Source organism: Salmo salar, chromosome ssa19 (genome assembly GCF_905237065.1).
Source record: "Salmo salar chromosome ssa19, Ssal_v3.1, whole genome shotgun sequence".
NCBI lineage: Eukaryota > Metazoa > Chordata > Actinopteri > Salmoniformes > Salmonidae > Salmo > Salmo salar.
Genome location: NC_059460.1, coordinates 40,024,182 through 40,037,632, shown reverse-complemented (window position 1 = coordinate 40,037,632; position 13,451 = coordinate 40,024,182). Strand labels below are relative to the sequence as shown.

The window sequence follows — 13,451 nt, the reverse complement described above, 5'->3', positions numbered from 1 at the left end:
TCCTCTATTCTGGCTACCAGTCTGTTTAGGTAACATTCCTCTAGTCCGGGTACCAGTCTGTTTAGGTAACATTCCTCTAGTCCGGGTACCAGTCTGTTTAGCTAACATTCCTCTAGTCTGGCTACCAGTCTGTTTAGGTAACATTCCTCTAGTCTGGGTACCAGTCTGTTTAGATAACATCCCTCTAGTCTGGCTACCAGTCTGTTTAGATAACATTCCTCTAGTCTGGCTACCAGTCTGTTTAGGTAACATTATCTAAACAGACTGGTACCCATGCTAGAGGAATGTTACCTAAACAGACTGGTACCCAGGCTAGAGGAATGTTATCTAAACAGACTGGTACCCAGACAACATTGTCCTGGCTATAGTAAACAATGTAGAAATGTATTAGTCTCTTTTCGGTATGGTCATTGGTCCGTTTGGAAGGTCCACTGAGCTGTGGTTTGTCAGCGGAGTGTTTTACTGAATATTTCATGTAAACCATTATTAGCAAATCTAAAAAGTATCACATCCAATACAAAATAAGAAATCAATTATCATCACTGTGGTTCATTTAGGCACCGTCAGTGTTATGGCAACCATCCAATGCTTATAAAGATGGCTTTTCACAACCTGGCCTGAATATTTTAGTACATAACATACCCCAGCCAAAAACCTTTCTTAGAAATGACAAAAGATGAAATATTATCAATTTGATTAAAATCTGATCTAGTTTGGATTTCGTCTAACATTTAAAAAAAAAAAATGTTCAGTGGAGGCACAAAAGCAAAATATGAGGAAACAGTTATCCACTTACAGGAAATGTTCTTTCGACAATCTCAACAGAATGTCCCCATTGAGATTGAACTAGGCAAGAGAAACAATTACAAAAGCTCTACACAAATACACAAGTCTCTGACACACACATCACTCTGTCTCTCGCTCTGATCCCACACTATTTTGCATGACACACACACACACACACACACACACACACACACACTCTGTGTTCCTACTTTTTGTATGTTCAAACCCATGTCAGTAACAGTAACTCCTTGACCTCTCAGAGAAAGACACTGATACACATTGCATCTGGCACAGAAACACCCTATAATGATCTCTATGTAAGAATGTGTGCTTGGTATCATGTGGTGTCTTTCTTTGTGTTAACTTGTCAGTCGTAGTGTAGTCTCGATTTTCAGACTTCCTTCACATTCATTCCCAATGTTCCTTTGAGTGACGAAGGAGACTTGGTAGGATAGCATCGATTCACAAGACTAGTCATCATGTAGTCCCAGGGCCAGTAACACAGGTAGTCCTGTTCCCAGTATCAGTGTGAGGCTCTCCAGGACCCCCAGGTCCCCCTGCTGCCCAGTCCCAGTCCCGTGGAGGTGGTGAGAGCTCTGCTGCTGCTGCCCAGTCCCGTGGAGGTGGGGAGAGCTCTGCTGCTGCTGCCCAGTCCCAGTCCCGTGGAGGTACCCGGTCCCAGAGATTACATTTACAAAGCTCTGCTGCTGGCCCCTGGAGCTGACCTCTGGTAGTACATGGACCGTAGCAACATAGAGGAATGTTCCGGCTGAGAAGAGCATCCCAACACCTGTAGCGCTCAGACGGTGCTGAGCTGAACCTCCACTCTGCAGTAGGAGGAAGAAAAACACAACACACTGAGACATAATATCAACATTACAAAATAACCTTCAGATAACTTTTACTGTTGGTTATCAAATAACTTTCAGTGATGAACCAGTTCCCCCATAGCCTGATCCCATAGATATTTTTTTTCTGTCTTGTCAACTCCTATTATCAGCTATTGGCAAGACTGCACAAATCGATTCTCAGAACCAGGCTAAGTTCACCACTCCAACAATCTTCAATAATTTCCTACTTCAATGACTATAAAGGGTTTCCATTAGATAAAGCCCATTTCTTCCCATTATGATAGCACATTGTTCTAAGTCACTAAAAAGTAGTTTGTTGCTTCTTCTCACCGCGTTCAGGATAAAGTATGTAATGATGGAGAGAACAGGTGCTGCAGCAGAGAAGACCAATAGATGCTTCTGAATTTGCCTCTTCTCTAAACCTGCGTGCAACAGAAAGGTGACCAGGCCAAACGCTGCAGGAGCCTGAGGGAGTGTGCGAGGGTGGGAAGGAGAGATGGAGGGAGGGTGGGTGAGATGGATGGATGGATGGATGGATAGATGGAGGGAGGGAGGGAGGGAGGGAGGGAGGGAGGGAGGGAGGGAGGGAGGGAGGGAGGAGGGAGGAGGGAGGGAGGGAGGGAGGGAGGGAGAGTGAATGTTAGATCAAATATGGAGAGGAAGGAGGTGGGAAGGAGAGAGTACATTGAACTGAGAGAGGGCTTGAGGAGTCAAAACAATCAAGATGTCTTATTGTGATGTAACTTCCTGTTAGAAGCTGTACAATATTGTTATGTCACTTCCTTGTAGAAGCTGTCCTGTTGTCCAATATTGTGATGTAACTTCCTGTTAGAGGCTGGTTAATCCAGTGGAGTCTCACCTTGTGCAGAATGACAGCTAGAAAGACCACCAGTTGAACTGTGACCTTGGAGGAAACCACGGCAACACCTAAAACTACACCGTCAGCTGGGGAGAGAGGAGAAGAACAATATTACTACAACACACACACACACTACACCACACCTGAAGGTACACCGTCAGTTATAAGCAGTCAATATGATCACTATAAAACACACACAAACACTACACACTGTACACACACACACACACAACACTATGAGATACTAATGACTTCCTTTGTGATTGATATTTGTATTGATTAGGGATCCCCATTAGCTGCTGCCTACTCTTCCTGGAGTCCAAACACATTAAGGCACTTACATTACATATCAAACAAAAGATAAAACACTACATCATATAACATTATTACACCACTACATATCTACAATACAAAATGTATAATACCAACATACAACAATATTACAATGTATGTGTCTGTACCTTTGTGTGTTTCCCTTCACAGTCCCCGTTGTTCCAGTTTTTTAAAATCTGATTCTACTGTTTGCATCAGTTACCTGATGTGGAATAGAGTTCCATGTAGTCATGGCTCTATGTAGTACTGTGCGCCTCCCATAGTCTGTTGTGGACTTGGAGACTGTGAAGAGACCTCTGGTGGCATGTCTTGTAGGGTATGCATGGGTGTCTGAGATGTGTGCTAGTAGTTTAAACAGACAGCTCGGTACATTCAGCTTGTCAACACTTCTTACAAAAACAAGTAGTGATGAAGTCAATCTCTATTCCACAGACCTACAGTCCATTAGACACTATGAGTAGACCTACAGTCCATTAGACACTATGAGTAGACCTACAGTCCATTAGACACTATGAGTAGACCTACAGTCTATTAGACACTATGAGTAGACCTACAGTCTATTAGACACTATGAGTAGACCTACAGTCCATTAGACACTATGAGTAGACCTACAGTCCATTAGACACTATGAGTAGACCTACAGTCTATTAGACAGACACTATGAGTAGACCTACAGTCTATTAGACAGACACTATGAGTAGACCTACAGTCTATTAGACACTATGAGTAGACCTACAGTCTATTAGACACTATGAGTAGACTTACAGTCCATTAGACACTATGAGTAGACCTACAGTCCATTAGAAAGACACTATGTAAGCCATTTTGAAGATGTCAAAGTCTCTGAGCATTAAGAGATCTGTCACGCCCTGACCTGAGAGAGCCTTTTTATGTCTCTATTTAGGTTTGGTAAGGGTGTGATTTGGGTGGGCATTCTATGTCCGTTTTTCTATGTTTGGGATTTCTTTGTTTCGGCCGGGTATGGCTCTCAATCAGGAACAGCTGTATATCGTTGTTGCTGATTGGGAGTCATATTTTCTGTATAGCTACTTTGCCTTATGGAACTGTGTAGTCGTTGTTTTGTTTATTTTGTAAGTGTTCACTTTTCTTAATATCAAAAAGATGAGCATTCATATTCCCGCTGCGTTTTGGTCCTGTGTTCACGACGACCGTTACAGATCTACCCACCATAAGAGGACCAAGCAGCGTGGGAACAAGGAGCAGAGGGTTCAGGATTCGTGGACTTGGGAGGAAAATCTGGACGGAAAGGGACCATGGAGACAAGCTGGGGAATATCGCCGCCCGAAAGAGGAACTGGGGGGGGGGGCACACGAGAAGTTGGCCTGAGGCAGGAAGGAATTCTGAGCCAACTTCCCGTGCTTACAGGAGGCAGCGTAGTATTGGTCAGGCACCGTGTTATGCGGCAGAGCGCACGATGTCCCCAGTACGCGTTGAGCGCCCGGTGCGCTACATCCCAGCTCCTAACATCTGCCGGGCGAGAGTGGGCATTGAGCCGGGGCGGAGTGTTCCAGCTCAGCGCATCTGGTCTCCGGTGCGCTGTCTCGGTCCAGGTTATCCTGCGCCGGCGCTGCGTACTATGTCTCCGGAGCGCTGGGAGGAATCAGTTCGTCCTGTGCCTGCGCTCCATCCGCGCCGGGATAGGTTGGTTATTCAGCCTGGAAGATGGGTAACAAGCCTACGCACCAGATCTCCAGTGCGAAAGTCACAGTCCAGTACGCCCTGTTCCTGCTCCTCGCACTAGACCTGAGGTGCGTGTATCCAGTCTGGTACCTCCATTACCAGCCCCACGCATCAGGCTTCCTGCTTCCTGCATGTCTCCCTAGCCTGGTGAGTCCTGTGCCTGCGCCCAGAGCCAGGCCTCCTGCATGTCTCCCCAGCCTGGTGAATCCTGTGCCTGCGCCCAGAGCCAGTCCGGAGCCGCCAGAGCCGCCCGCCTGTCCGGAGCCGCCAGAGCCGCCCGCCTGTCCGGAGCCGCCAGAGTCGCCCGCCTGTCCGGAGCCGCCAGAGTCGCCCGCCAGCCGGGTGCAGCCAGAGTTGCCCGCCAGCCGGGCGAAGCCAGAGTTGCCCGCCAGTCCTCCGGCGCTGCCAGGGTCGCCCTCCAGTCCGGGGCCCGCTGCGAGCCATTGAAGTGGGGTGAGCCAGTGGTGGAGCGGGGTCTGCATCCCGCTCCAGAGCCTCCACCGCGGAGAAATGCCCACCCAGACCCTCCCCTATAGGTTCAGGTTTTGCGGCCGGAGTCCGCACCTTTGGGGGGGGGGCATTCTATGTCCGTGTTTCTATGTTTGGGATTTCTTTGTTTCGGCCGGGTATGGCTCTCAATCAGGAACAGCTGTATATCGTTGTTGCTGATTGGGAGTCATACTTAGGCAGCCTGTTTTTCCTTTGGGTTTTGTGGGTAGATGTTTTCTGTATAGCTACTTTGCCTTATGGAACTGTGTAGTCGTTGTTTTGTTTATTTTGTAAGTGTTCACTTTTCTTAATATTAAAAAGATGAGCATTCATATTCCCGCTGCGTTTTGGTCCTGTATTCACGACGACCGTTACAAGATCACAGTATGCTTCACAAGAGGAAGTTAAGATCGGCTCAAAGACTTCTGGGTTGTGGATTTCCCTGGCTTGTAAAATGATACAGATTAGTCAACAGCACAACCCAGAGACAATGAAGCAATTCATCTCTTTTGGACCCAACAACAACCTCAAAACTGATTTAAGAAACATCAGTCGCGTATGAAAACTCAGCGTGTGTGTGTGTGTGTGTGTGTGTGTGTGTGTGTGTGTGTGTGTGTGTGTGTGTGTGTGTGTGTGTGTGTGTGTGTGTGTGTGTGTTCCCTACCAGCAGCATGGATGACCAGTCCTAGTGTAGCTGTGATGCTGTTCCTGTTGGACGTTCCAGTACGTGGATCTAGAATGACAACACAATCAACCAACTGTTAGCAACAGTTTTGTGGACATGCCGAATGCTAGCACAATGAAAAAGGTTTGTGGAGAGGAGGTTTGAGAGGGGATTTGGAGAGATGGTTAGGATAGGAAGTTTGGAGAGGAGGTTTGAAGGGGAGGTTTGAATGGGAGGTTAGGATAGGAGCTCTGAAGAGGTTTGGAGAGGAGAATTTGGAGAGATGGTTTGAAGAGGAAGTTTGGAGAGGTTTGATAAGGAGGTTTGGTGAGGTCTGAAGAGCTTTGGAGAAGTTTGGTGGAGAGGTTTGAAGAGGAAGTTTGGAGAGGAGAATTTGGAGAGATGGTTTGAAGAGGTGGTTTGAAGAGATGGTTTGGAGAGGAAGTTTGGAGAGATTTGATAAGGTTTGGTGAGGTCTGAAGAGGTTTAGAGAGGTTTTGATGGAGAGGTTTGAAGATGTTTGGAGTCGTAGGAGGTTTGGAGATGAGTGAAACAAGGAGAAATGTGGAGAACATATGACCTGGTGCTTCCAAATCAGTCTTGCCAACATGTATGGTCATTATCATGCGAAACAATTACCATGCAACACAGCACAAACAGATCTGGGACCAGGCTAGAGAATTATGTTATATGAAGTAACTTGTCCTGAAAAAATGGAGTACATTTTCCTATTTTTTAAAACAATTCCTGAGTGCAGACCTTCCTTATTTTCTATATAAAGGATTACTTTAGGTCACCATAACGCACCACAAACCTAAGAATGTCTATAATTTCATGGTCGCAGGGTTTTCCTTTTCATATGATCTAACTGACCATGTATGGAACAAGCTGGAGATATGATGCTACAGTATATGAAGTAGTAACTCATTGGAGTAAGGTGAAGTTGCCCCCCCAGACACTGATTTTGGATCAGTTTAGCATTTTCCCACTAATGGTTAAGATATTATTGGGGAGAAGAAGCTGTACCTAGATCTGTACATATGGGAAACGTCACCCCCTGAGCAGGTTTTCAATGAGTCTAATGACACTAGCCCAATTAACGCTAGGGAAGTTAGCATCTTCACAGTGTGTTTTCAATAGGACAGGCTAATGCTAATAGAGGGAGGGCCTAGGTCTTCACCCTGGAGCATAACTGACCATGTATGGAGCAGTAGCTACTGATCTGGTCCACCAGGAACATGAGGATGAACCCTAGAACCAGGGAGACCCCGATGAAGAACCTTGCTGGGAGACCTTTAGAGGAGGGGCCCATCTCCTGGAACTGACCTCCAACCCCACCGTCACTGGCATTCTTATTGGCTGCTACTGGGGCCACAGAGCAGGAGGAGACTAGAGAGAGAATACGGAGAGGAATGTTTTCTTAAAACACTGACTTTTATCAACAGGTGCACTCATCCTCAAACCAAAAGCTTTTACGCTGTGTATCTAGATTCTACAGTACCAATCCATAGATGAATTGTGTGAAAGCTTGGAAATGTTGTTGTTGCTACAGTATAGCTTCTTTCCCTGACTGCCCAAGCTGAGCTATAACCAAGGACTCTATGTAGGGATTTCACATCTGCTACACATGCTTGGCTAAATAGAGGCATAAATTAGGTCACCAAGGTGATTTTCATTTCAATGCCCGATTTACCCTGAAATGGCCTTCATTCGAGGCCCTTTCAGGGCTCGACATTAACGCTTGTTCTCTTGTGCAGGACAAGTAAAAAAAAAACAACATTAGGAACAAATACAAAACATTAGGAACACCTGCTCTTTCCATGACATATTGACCAGGTAAATCCAGACAAAAGCTATGATCCCTTATTGATGTCACTTATTAAATCGACTTCAAATCAGTGTAGATGAAGGGTTGGAGACAGGTTAAAGAAGGAAGGGGCAACTCAATATTAGGAAGGTGTTGCTAATGTTTTATACGCTCAGTGTAGATTTCAGTTGTGAAAGGGTAGGTGATATGCATATCGGATACAGCCTCATGTCCAAACCAACATAAGGAGGGCTCCAGAAAAATATTGCCAAACTTTAACGAGACTTTTAATTACATAAATATAGACTAAATACCAGTTATGTTTTTACAAATATAATGAAGGATGATCGACATTAACGTCTAAAGGCGTGATTCTGTCGACATACTGGAGGCACGGTTCATTCAGATCAAATGGTCACAAGACCAGAGAGTGAAGGACAGTGCCTGTTGCGCACCGCACATCACCCACCTTGAATCTGAGTGGAGGCGGTCAGCATTTTGAAACTATTTAACCATCAACTTTATTGTTTAAAACCATTTTGTCATTTTATGAAGCATGTCTTACCTTGTTTCAAAGTAGCCTAGCCAAGCCTAGTCAAGCGAAGCCTAGCCAAGCGAAGCCTAGCATAGCCAAGTGAAGCCTAGCCTAGCGAACCCTAGCGAAGCCTAACCAAGTGAAGCCTAGCCTAGCAAAACCTAGCCAAGTGAAGCCTAGCCTAGCGAAGCCTAACCTAGCCAAGTGAAGCCTAGCCTAGCGAAGCCTAACCTAGCCAAGTGAAGCCTAACCTAGCCAAGTGAAGCCTAGCCTAGCCAAGTGAAGCCTAACCTAGCCAAGTGAAGCCTAGTCAAGCCTAACCTAGCCAAGTGAAGCCTAACCTAGCCTAGCCTAGCGAAACCTAGCCAAGTGAAGCCTAGCCTAGCGAAAATATAACCATAGAAATGTTGAGGGAATTATCTTTTAACCACTTAATGACGTTGAAACCAGCATTTTAAATATGTTCTATTGGTTTTCAAATCAACTATTTTATTGTCCAGCAGCCAAAGGCCTCATCCTACTCATAATATTAAGATTAGCAGCCCCCCCCCCCCAAACAGAAAAGCCATATGATTTGTTTTTGGAACACTTCACATGTTGCTTTACATGTTATCACATAAACTTCGCATAAGATCACATAAAAACATGTGCTTTAGGAACACTTCACATGTGAAATTCATGTTTTTTTCTGTAAGGACCATCCTAGTTGTTTCTATGCAGTGTATCTGGCACACGAAACCGCTGTCGTGTGTGTGGTGAAATTTGAGAACAGTGGTTTCCCGCTAACTGCATTTTGGAACATTCGCATGTACGCCTGTAAATAGCCTTCAGCCATGTGCGTATTGTTGAGTTTATAATATGAAGAAATATAACCATCAACATTTTAAGCTAAATATGTTGCATCAGCCTCATAGCTTTTTTACATTTCAAAAATAAATAAATGGTTGTATGAATTTTGACTGTCATACCAGAACTTTCCCCACAGTCTGTTTTGAACCGTAGCCATATTTTATATCATCCGAGGGATGACGGGACGCCCTTAATTTCGAGCCCTGGAGGGAATTATTTTATAAAGAAATAAAAAGTATCTGGTTTCACACCACAGCCAACCTAACACCACAGATACAGCCTCTGACTCACGCGTCAAGCCCTGCCGTTGCTTTGTAGGGCTTCGTTTGACAGTGAGGTTGCTTGTAAACAGACATAAATTATAGAGCAGGGTCGGCTGATGGACTACTGAATGCTTCCTTTACATTTATTTTATTTTATTTTTATTTAATCTTTATTTAACTAGGCAAGTCAGTTAAGAACAAATTCTTATTTTCAATGACAGCCTAGGAACAGTGGGTTAACTGCCTTGTTCAGGGGCAGAACGACAGATTTTTACCTTGTCAGCTCGGGGATTCGATCTAGCAACCTTTCGGTTACTAGTCCAATGCTCTAACCACTAGGCTACCTGCCGCCCCAAAAGGTCCATAATGCATACAGTTGCATACATAATGAACCGTTGGCAAGATAACCCTTAGCAGCAATATAGCTGCAATCGAAGGACTATGTGCCCACACAAACTCAACAACAGGAATCTAGCCTACAGTGAGTTGTTGCTCCAGCTGTCGCTGATGTCTTGATAGTTAGGACCCTGGGCTGTTACTCCCCAAAGCCCATTATGTGTGGTACCCCTCACCTCTCCATGACTCTTCCAGTAGTTCCACCCCCTCTGGGAGGATGATGGCTAGAGCAGTACCACAGAGCAGGCCTGCCCCGAATATACTGACAAACTGCAGCCTTTTCTGTTGGGAGAGAAGGACACACACACACACACACACACACACACACACAGGCATTATTTTACAAACACACTGACCAACTGTTGTTTGTTCTAGGAGGGAGAGTGAGAATGAATGTGTCAATATAATAACAGACTGTTACATTACGCGTCAATATAACTTTAGAAAGTCATACATTCAAACTGGTTAGAGAATCCAGTCGGCAGCCTATTTATGACTTATTTAATAGTTAAGATAACAAAATGTAGCAATCACATTCTTTTGAAGATACTGATACATATATACATACACATATATATATATACACATACATATATACACACACACATATATATATATATACACACACACATATATATACACACACATATATATATATATATATACACACACACATATATATATATATACACACACACATATATATATATATATACACACACACACACACACACACACACACATATATATATATATACATACATATACATACATACATACATACATACATACATACATACATACATACATACATACATATATATATTAATGTTGAATGGGGGATGGATTGGCATAGGGAAGAGACCGTAGGAGGAAGTACAGTGAAAGTTACAGAAGGGTGAGAAACGGAGGGGATATAATGTTGAGAATTAAATGACTTACCTCAGAAAGTTTGATCAAAAGTGGAATTAAACCTAATAGAAAACATCCCAAAAACATCACAACGGATATCAAAATAATCGCTATTTCCTCGTCCATGGCGAAATAACTTAAAAACACCTAACCGTAGAAAAACCGAACTGAATCAAACGCAGAACCTGCCGCCAGCTCCCTGAACTTGTGACTGTGGCGGAGTACGTCTCAATAGTCTCAACTCTACACTAGTTTCTTGTCCTCGTCTCCTCACCTTCATCTGTACTGATGTGAAAACACAGGATAGGTGAAAATAACAACGCGTTGGGAGTATTTGCTGCTTGGGAGTTGATATATCCTATGTAGTTTTTCCGTTCACCTTAGTGCAGAAGACAAGGAAAGAGAGCACTTTAGGACTATTGATACACCCTGTCCCGCAAAGACCGTCTTGTGGGAAAGTCTTGTGGTACCTTTGGATATTAATTTGTAAGATACCAATATCAACACTGAACTGAATAAAACACATAATGACCAATCAAATCACATTTTAATTGTCACACGCTTCATTAACAACAGGTGTAGATTAACAGTGAAACGCTTATTTACGGGCCTTTCCCAACAATGCAGAATACAATGAAAAAATAATACAAATAAAAAAAACATTAGCATAATGAATATATTCACAATGAGCAATGATAGCTTGGCTATATATATATATCCAAGCTATCATTGTGAATATATTCATTATGCTAATGTTTTTTTTTAAATAAATGTGTATATATATATATATACACACATGCAGTATCGAGCCGATGTGCGTGCAGTGGTACAAGGTAATTGACAAGAGCTCAACTGTGAATTGTCTTGGCGCACCAAAGACAAGTGGGGAAACCAAAATTGATGAATGAATTGTTGCATGTTGTTGTCTAACTAGCTAAAATTGGCCCTTTCCTAAATGTTCCATGGATGGAGATAGTATCTCGGTCTCTCAAGTAGTAACAAATACCCACCAACGAACTCTACTCTAGATCTGGCTGAATATGTTTTAACGTATTGGAACATCGATGGGTTCCCCATCGCTCCAAGCTATGCTGACCTTAATATGGGTCAATTTGAAGAACGTTTTTGTTAACAATGAAAATCCATTCTTGAATAAAATCCTGAACTGATATATTGACGATTTTATAACATTACTCAATGACATTAACCCTTAATCTCAAATTCACTATGGGGAATGTGACACGAAACGTTTTCATTATCTCGATATGTAAACCGAGAAATCAAATGCAAACCCTGTTTACAACTCTGTATACAAAATAAAGGGACAGAAATACTCTGAGACATTAAAAAGAGGACTTCCAAGAAGCCAGTTTTTCCAGACTGCGCCGTATATACCACTCCACATAGGACTAGAAAAAGCAGCAGAGATGCGCAATAGATTTCCAAGAGGCTCCTCTCCGCAATATGTGGATGAAGCTATTCATTCGGCACTAGGGAAAAACACGACAGTTAAAGAACACACAACATGTTCACCACCCAAAAAAATACTTTGAACCCGCGCAAAGTGGGAGATGATGTCAAGAAACACTGGCATTTAAAAAAAAAATCATCCGACCCAGTTTGGCCAGCTGAATTTATGAACCCACCAGGTAGGAGATATCGCAATTTACGTGACAAATTGGTCCATCTCAACTGTCAGACACAAAAGGAAATGAGCCAGGCTCGTTAACGGCCTCTTCTGAATGGTAGCTGTAAATGCAGTCTGCGCACAGTGCAACAATATGATAAAGTGTGAATATTTCTGCCACCCACATACAGGAAAACGGTTCCAAAATAAATTACATTACGTGCACCTCCACCCATATTATCTACATGATTAAATGCCCACGTGGGCTGTGTTATGTCGGTAAAACCTCTCGTTCTCTCAAACAGAGAATTAGTGAACATAAAAGTCCAATCAGGAGAAACGACAAGGATTATCCAGTCGCAGTACATTTTAATGACCAAAAACATGACATTTCCACCTTTAGATTGTGTGGCATAGAGAAAGTCAATATATCAGACAGGGGAGGTGATACTAATAATACTCTGAGTAAAATGTTTTGGGATTTTCACCCTCCAGACATTATTCTCAAAAGGTCTTAATGATGAAATGCCTATGCATGTTATGTTGTAAACGTGAACCTGAACTCATGCCATCACTTCAAACTACTCTGCCGTTTTTTCTTGCACTGTACCCAACGATTTATGAAAACTTACTTGATAGGTCATGTCCTCATTGTGGTTTTACAGACGTGTTTAATAAGTTTTATGTACACACTTTATTAGAATATTTATGAAATGCACATTGTTATATTTGGTAACATGTTTATTTTCTGTCGACTCCAACCCTAGTCGATGCATTGAACAGATGTGGGTGAAGGGTGAAAATGAAAAACACTCACAAATGCTCTGAGGAAGGCCTTGAGGTGGATACGTGATGCTTAATAAAGAGCAGTGTGCGGGTTTCTTCTTTTTTCTCAATTTATGACAAAAAAAAGTTCTTTAATCTATTGAGATTCTAGTCATGAAATCTATGCAGCCTACTCAATCACTTTTTATAGCTATTGTTTACAGGCTTCCTGGGCAGTGTACAGAGTTCCTCACTGAGTTCGCTGAATTCCTAAATCGTATCATGTAGTCATGGCAGATAATATTCACATTTTTGGTGACTTCAATATTTCACATGGAAAAGTCCACAGACCCACTCCAAAAGGCTTTCGGAGCCATCATTGACTCAGTGGGTTTTGTCCAACATGTCTCCGGACCTACGCATTGCCACAGTTTTACCCTTGATCTAGTTGTGTCCCGTGGAATAAATATTGTAGATACAAATGTTTTTCCTGATAATCCTGGACTATGGGACCACCATTTTATTACGTTTGCAATCACAACAAATAATCTGCTCAGATCCCAACCAAGGATTATCAAAAGCCGCGCTATAAATGATTGGACAACGCAAAGATT

The 13,451-nt window shown here is 43.0% G+C and overlaps 1 protein-coding gene across 2 annotated transcripts; it reads right to left on the bottom strand.

Moving 5' to 3' along the window:
* Nucleotides 1–263: 263 nt before the first annotated feature.
* Nucleotides 264–10,731, bottom strand: LOC106578764 (zinc transporter ZIP9). Of its 2 annotated transcripts, XM_045702301.1 has the most exons (7): nucleotides 10,476–10,731; nucleotides 9,710–9,815; nucleotides 6,881–7,072; nucleotides 5,684–5,752; nucleotides 2,497–2,582; nucleotides 1,968–2,102; nucleotides 264–1,613 (listed from the first exon to the last, which is right to left on the bottom strand). In XM_045702301.1, exons 1-7 carry the CDS (start codon nucleotides 10,569–10,571, stop codon nucleotides 1,257–1,259), a joined length of 1,041 nt encoding a protein of 346 aa, XP_045558257.1. In that variant the 5' UTR covers nucleotides 10,572–10,731; the 3' UTR covers nucleotides 264–1,256. The 2 variants fall into 2 exon arrangements, with proteins under 2 accessions (XP_045558257.1, XP_045558258.1); XM_045702302.1 differs by lacking the exon at nucleotides 6,881–7,072.
* Nucleotides 10,732–13,451: the final 2,720 nt, after the last annotated feature.